This window comes from Tenrec ecaudatus, chromosome 7 (assembly GCF_050624435.1).
Source record: "Tenrec ecaudatus isolate mTenEca1 chromosome 7, mTenEca1.hap1, whole genome shotgun sequence".
In the NCBI taxonomy this organism is placed as follows: Eukaryota; Metazoa; Chordata; class Mammalia; order Afrosoricida; family Tenrecidae; genus Tenrec; species Tenrec ecaudatus.
In genome coordinates, this window is record NC_134536.1 from 27,632,801 (window position 1) to 27,639,232 (window position 6,432).

Here is a 6,432-nt window from a genome sequence, read left to right on the forward strand (position 1 = left end):
AGACTCCAGCTCCCTTCTCCAGCCACTCCTGGATCTGGTTTCCGGCTCGTGCTCCGCCTCCGACTCCGCCTCCGCCTCCGCTTCCCCAGAAGGCCGCCTGCTGATCCCAGGAGCCATCTGCGACCTGCAAGGAGGACGATGACCAGGATCCACGACGATGCTGCCTCCACAGCCAGTGGCGTCCCTGCTCCGCTTGGCCTCGCTTCCTTCCTCCAGCCCTCCTCCCGCCCCTGTTGGTCTGGTCGGCACCCGCAGCTGCAGCCAACCAGCCAGCCAGCCAGCTAGCCAGCAAGCAGGGGAAGCCTTCAAGTGCCACCCGACTGACCTGCCGGGCCCACGGGGCTCGCTCACCGACCCACCCACCTCCGCCTCCACCACTGCGCGCCTCGCTGGGGTCCATCATGGGGCGCGGCAAGCCTAAACAGAAGCCGCCTCCCAAGAAGAAGAGGACCGGCACACTGGACACGGAGTTCACCTGCCCCTTCTGCAACCACCCCAAGGCTTGTGAAGCAAAGATGGACCGTGCCCGCGGCAAAGCGGTCATCTCCTGCGGCGTCTGCTTCGAGGCTTTCCAGGCGCCCATCACCCACCTCTCCTACCCCGTGGACGTGTACAACGCCTGGGTCGATGCCTGTGAGGAGGCCAACCAAGAGCAGCCCCAGAGAAGCGCCCCTGAGGCCACCCACGGTGTCCCCAACGGCAGCCGTCCACAGCGGGCGAGCACCCCACGGGCCCTGGTTCCTCTCAGATGCCTGAGCCCCGGAGCATGAATAAAGCGTTCTGCCAGCTTGTCTGGGGGCAGGGGGCGGATAAAAAAAAAGTGAGGCAGTCTTAAAGTACTTGCTGGTTAAGATCATGGATCACAGTCTTCAGAATTGATTACACACTCAATATAAAGATGACAAAAAGTCCAACAACTGGACCAGTAAGTAACATCATTTTATTAGTCTGTGTAGACTAGAGAACAAATCTAGGGAGACTCATATATGTATAAGAAAGAGCTTTATATTCAAGAGCAATTGAATATTGAGACAACATCCCAGCCTACTCCAGATCAAGTCCATAAGTCTGATATTAGCCCTAATTAGCCTGATATAGTTCAATACCAATCTATAAATTCCTCTTCAGACTCACGCAACATATTCAATGAAGATGAATGCAGGTAGATCACAAGCCAGTGGGTGGAAAGTCTTGTAGATCCAGTGGTGGTGTATCTCAGTACTGGTAGGGGTCTCCACTCTTTGGCTTTGGCTGTCATCAGCCTGTCTCCAGTAGCTTGTCAACCAGAATGTCTCCAAGTGACTGAGCAGAAAGAGAGTGTCTCCTACCTCCAAGGAGGGACACTGGAGTTTCCAGAATCCTCAGAAGCAGACCATGCCCACACAGGTACCTCATTGACTATGACATGATTGACAGGCTGGACCCCCCCCCCTTTACTCTTAATCCTGTCAAATTGACAAATGATTATATAACTACCACAGTCTCTATAACAGAGAAAACACTGATGTTGTCAAGGATTTTATTTTGTTTGAATCCACAACCACAATCAATGCTCATGGAACCAGCAATCAGAAGACCCAAGTACACATGGCATAGGGTAAATCTGATGCACAAGACTTCTTTAAAAAGTTGAAAAGCAAGAAAGTTACTTTGCAGAATGATATGCATGTGACACTAGTCATGGTAATTTCAATCACCTTATATGCATGTGAAAGTTGGGCATTGAGTAAGGAAGACTGTAGAAGAATTTGTTCACTTGAATTGTGGTGCTGGTGAAAACACCATGGTCTGCCAAAGGAACAAAAACAACAAAATCTGTCTTGAAAGATGTACAGTCGGAAGTGTGCTCTTTGGAAGTAAGGATGGAGATTTTTCTCACGTAATTTGGGCTTTTTATCAGGAAAGACCAGTCCCAGGAAAAGGCCATCATGCTTGGTAAAGTAGAGGGATGTGAAATAGAGGAAGGTCTTCAACAAGATTGACGAACCCCATGGCTAAAACCGTAGACTCAAACATAAGAACTACTGTAAGTCTGTTGCAGGACTGGGAGGGTTTTCAGCGTCCATGGTACTTCCAGTGTTCTTCTCCAGCACCTTAACTCAGACACATCAATTCTTGTTCAATTTCCCTTATTTGTGGTCCTGGTGAAATGCAATTGCTTGGCATGGCTCATCTATACAGTCTGTAATTCCAATTCAGTGATTGTGGTGTTGGGGTGGGGCACGCAAAGTGTAAAAGGCTTCAACTAGGGAATTCATCAGCTTTTCCATTCTACTGAGGAAAAAATAAGCCAGTTAAGACTCAAGAACAGAGAATCCTACTGCCACCAAGAAAGAAGAGTCACAAGAAAGAGTATGCAAGATACTTGCCTCATGTGGTAGAGTCAGTGGACAGCATCAGTGCCTATTGCACCAAAAGCACCCGAACCATGAGGTACCATAGTGGGTTTCCCAACCCAAGGAGCAAGCAAAACTGAATGTCTTTGGACAAGAGGTTGACTTTCTGAGTGTGGTGCTCTTTGAGCATCTATCAGCATTAAGGAAGCTTTGCTAAATTTTCCCAATCAGGGAAGGGGTCAAGGGGCTCTGTGACTGACAGCATGAGAACCAGAGGGAGAGACAGAAGATCAAAAAGAGACCTATCTGTTCACATGATTGAGAAGACATGCTGCTGTGGACAGGAAGATTGTATCTTTCGTATTTTATGATCTTACTTTTTGATAACATGTTAACTACCCAATAAACCCTCCTACTTGTTAGTTCTGTGTGACCGTTGTATCAAAATGTCAAATTCAGTATAAAAATCGGTAGTACCAATGAAGAACACAGCTTTCCCCCAGATCCCGGATGCTTCCTCCCCCCAACTACCATGATCCGAATTCTACCTTGCAGGGCTGGATAGGACAGAGGTTGTACACTGGTACATATGAGGCCTGGAGGCACAAGGAATCCAGGGTGGATGATACCTTCAGGACCAAGGGTGTGAGGGGCGATGCTGGGAGAGTGGAGGGTGAGTGGGTTGGAAAGGGGAAACTGATTACAAGGATCCACATGTGACCTCCTCCCTGGGAGAGGGACGGCATAGAGGGGGGGGAAGGGAGACTCCGGATATGGCAAGATATGACAAAATAAAAATGTATAAATTACCAAGGGCACATGAGGGAGGGGGAAGGAGGGGAAAAAAAAAGAGGATCTGATGCCAAGGGCTTATGTGGAGAGCAAATGCTTTGAGAATGATTGGGGCAGGGAATGTGCAGATGTGCTTTATACAATTGATGTATGTATATGTATGGATTGTGATAAGAGTTGTATGAGCTCCTAATAAAACGTTTTTAAAAAATCAAGAGATTTATGGGTATGGTTGGTGTTAGAGTAGGGTAAAGGAAGATGGAGATTGAGACATGTTTGATTTATGATGTGATGTCAGCATTGGGCTGGGCTGGATTTGTATTCTGCTTCTCACATGTGAGTCCGGGAGAAGTTAGACATTGACCTCACATTGTTTCTTTAACTGCCAAAGCACACGTGATGAGTTTCAACATCCTTACTTCCAAGGAGCATATTGGCTGTACTTTTTCAAGACAGAAATGTTTAGTTCTTTTGGCAGTCCCTGATATATTCAATACACAATTTAAGACACTGTGCATTAACCTTGTAGACACATTTAATCCAAAGAGATAGACTATATGAAGAATGAGACATCAGGATTCAAGAAAGACTAATAATATGCAAATAATCAATTTTTTACTTTTTGAAAGTGAAAAGTTGAAATACTCATTGATGAAGATCAAATATTACATTCTTAGTATAGCTTAAACATTAGCTTCAAGAGAACAAAACTCCTCACACTGCACTATTGAGCAGCATCATGAGAAAAGGAGGAAGTTATCAAGGATTTTGTATTATTTTGATCTAGACCCATAGAAGCAGCAGTTAATAAATAAAGGATGCATTGAGCAAATATGCTGCAAAAGACTAGTTTAAAACGTCACAGAGCAAACATTTTACCTTGGAAGCTCAGGTGCACCTGATCTAAATGCTATTCTTTTCAGTGGCCTCACATGCATATAAGACATGGACAGTGAATACTGAAGACTGGAGAAGTAATGTCTTGGAGCTATGGAACACTTGAAAATGATTGACTATGTTATGGATTGTCAGAAGTACAAACAAATCTGGACTGAAGTAAGTCCGATAACAGTAGTCCTTAATAACAAGGATGATGGGAATTCCTGTGTAAACTTTGAAACTTTGGGGGGTGGGGGACCCGACTCTGGTGTAGTATACTATGATGGCTAAAGAGGATTAGCAAAAAAGAGGAAGACTCTCAGTGAGATGGAGTGACACCGTCTCTACAGAAAATGGCTGAAACATCGTACCGATATGGGGATGACACATGTTTAGAAACTGCTTCGTAGTAATGTAGATAGAGTTTTTATGAGTTGAAATTGACTCCTCATTGCCCGGCAATGACAGCAACAGGACAGTCACAAGTAACCCTGCTGTGGTATGCCCTTAGCAAATCACCATGAGGTGAGTATGAGACAGGACTGACTGAATGACACAAAAAAACAGGACAATCATGATTTTAAAAAACTATAATAGATGTGCTCAGAGGGTCAGTAAAGTGGAATCTTATTAAATTTACCATTAAAATCCAAGAAACTGAAAATGATCAGGAACAGGAGAGGGTGGGGCCAGAGCCAAGGAATAAATGTCATAAAGAAGGAGAAGCAGCAGCAACAATAGCAGCAGCTATTTACAAAGCAGTTATATATAGACTTGGAGATAGAGCTAGGGAAATTAGATAGATAGATAGATAGATAGATAGATAGATAGATAGATAGATAGATAGATAGATATGTGCATCTATGGTATGAATAATCATTTCAAATGTGGATAGTCTAAATATACCAAATAAAAACCAAATTATTGGAGCACATTAAATATACTGTTGAAAATATCAAATTTTGCTTTAAATAGATATTTGAAAATATCAAAGTATGTTCATCTGGAAGATACACAATCAAAATATAAAGATATAAATAGGATAAACAATTGTATGGAAAACCATTATGAAAAATATATGTGTGATGTTAAAAATAGAACATAAAAGCGTGCTGCGGTATATTAATTTCAGAAATGTTCATGACAGAAGGAGGAAGATTATCAGCTATATAGAGGAAACGTAACATGACAAAGAGGTCAGTATTTTAAAAATAATATAAATATGTAAATATTGTAAAGAACTCTAAACGTCACTTTCCTGAAGATAGAATAATAACACAGTATATGAACGGGGGGAGGAAACACTGAACCGCTAGCACAAATACATAAATCCTTTATCGTAGTTGGGAATTTCAGGATCGCTCTGCTGGCGATTAATGTATCAAGTAGTCAGAACGTTAGTGAAGATAAAGTGAACCCGGGGAGGACTATGCATTTATTTGACCTAATTGACTTTTATAGAAGACTTCATCCAGCAATATCAGAATGCGTGTAACAGTTACCAACGTGGGATAACTTCCATGCCTCAAAATATACCTTAACAAATTTAATAAAATAGAATTCACACAAAGTAGTCTACAAAAGTAAAATTTAAACCAGAAGCTTGTATCTCAAAGATAACTTGAAATTTTTCAAATACTTTTATATTAAACAGTTAATTGCCACAAAAATACCAAGAGGTAAAATAAAACCCAAGAAAAATTAATTGAACTAATTAATAATGAAATAATGGATTCTTTGGAAGAGAGAAATTTATGATTAAACAGATTAGAGAAAGATATCTGAAACCATCATTTTAGCTTCTATCTTCAGAAATTTGCAGAATAACAGCAAAGCTCTCCCACAGGACATATAAGTAAATATTAATATTGAATTTGAATTAGTGGCATTGGAGTGAAAATAATAGAGAAAACAATGAACCCCAAGCTACTTCTCTGAAACATAAATAAAATTGGTAAGATGCTGGTCAATGTGGCCATGAAAAAAGAAGAAATCACACAAACTACTAATAACAGAAATAGAATAAAGATTATTCTTGTAGATCTGTAGACATAAAGGGGAAAACATAATATTGCAAAGAACATACCTATGCCTTCATATTTCATAGAAGATTCCAAATAGATTTTCCTTGAAAGATGTATGCTATCAAATCAAATTATGGAGAAATAGATATCCCAACCCACATAATTATTACAGATATGGAATCAATAATTAATAAAATGAAAAAAAAACGGAAAGAACAGTAGTCCCAGATGCTTTTACTAGAGAATTCTATGAACTATTTAAGGGGGAAACGATTCCAACATTCATAGCACAGCTCTTAAATGTTACACAAAAATCAACTCAAGATGGATTACTGACCTAAAAAATTATATTTCTAACTATAACATAGGAGAAAATCTGCATGACTTAGGATTTTGTAACA

General features: G+C 41.3%; 1 protein-coding gene across 1 annotated transcript; it reads left to right on the forward strand.

Moving 5' to 3' along the window:
• Positions 1–401: 401 nt before the first annotated feature.
• On the forward strand, positions 402–770 carry LOC142453169 (transcription elongation factor 1 homolog). Its single transcript, XM_075554225.1, has one exon. It carries the CDS (start codon positions 402–404, stop codon positions 768–770), a length of 369 nt encoding a protein of 122 aa, XP_075410340.1.
• The last annotated feature ends 5,662 nt before the right edge of the window (positions 771–6,432 follow it).

Excerpts from the sequence above, each read along its gene's own strand:
- LOC142453169 (XM_075554225.1), top strand. The coding sequence starts at position 402 with ATGGGGCGCGGCAAGCCTAAACAGAAGCCGCCTCCCAAGAAGAAGAGG.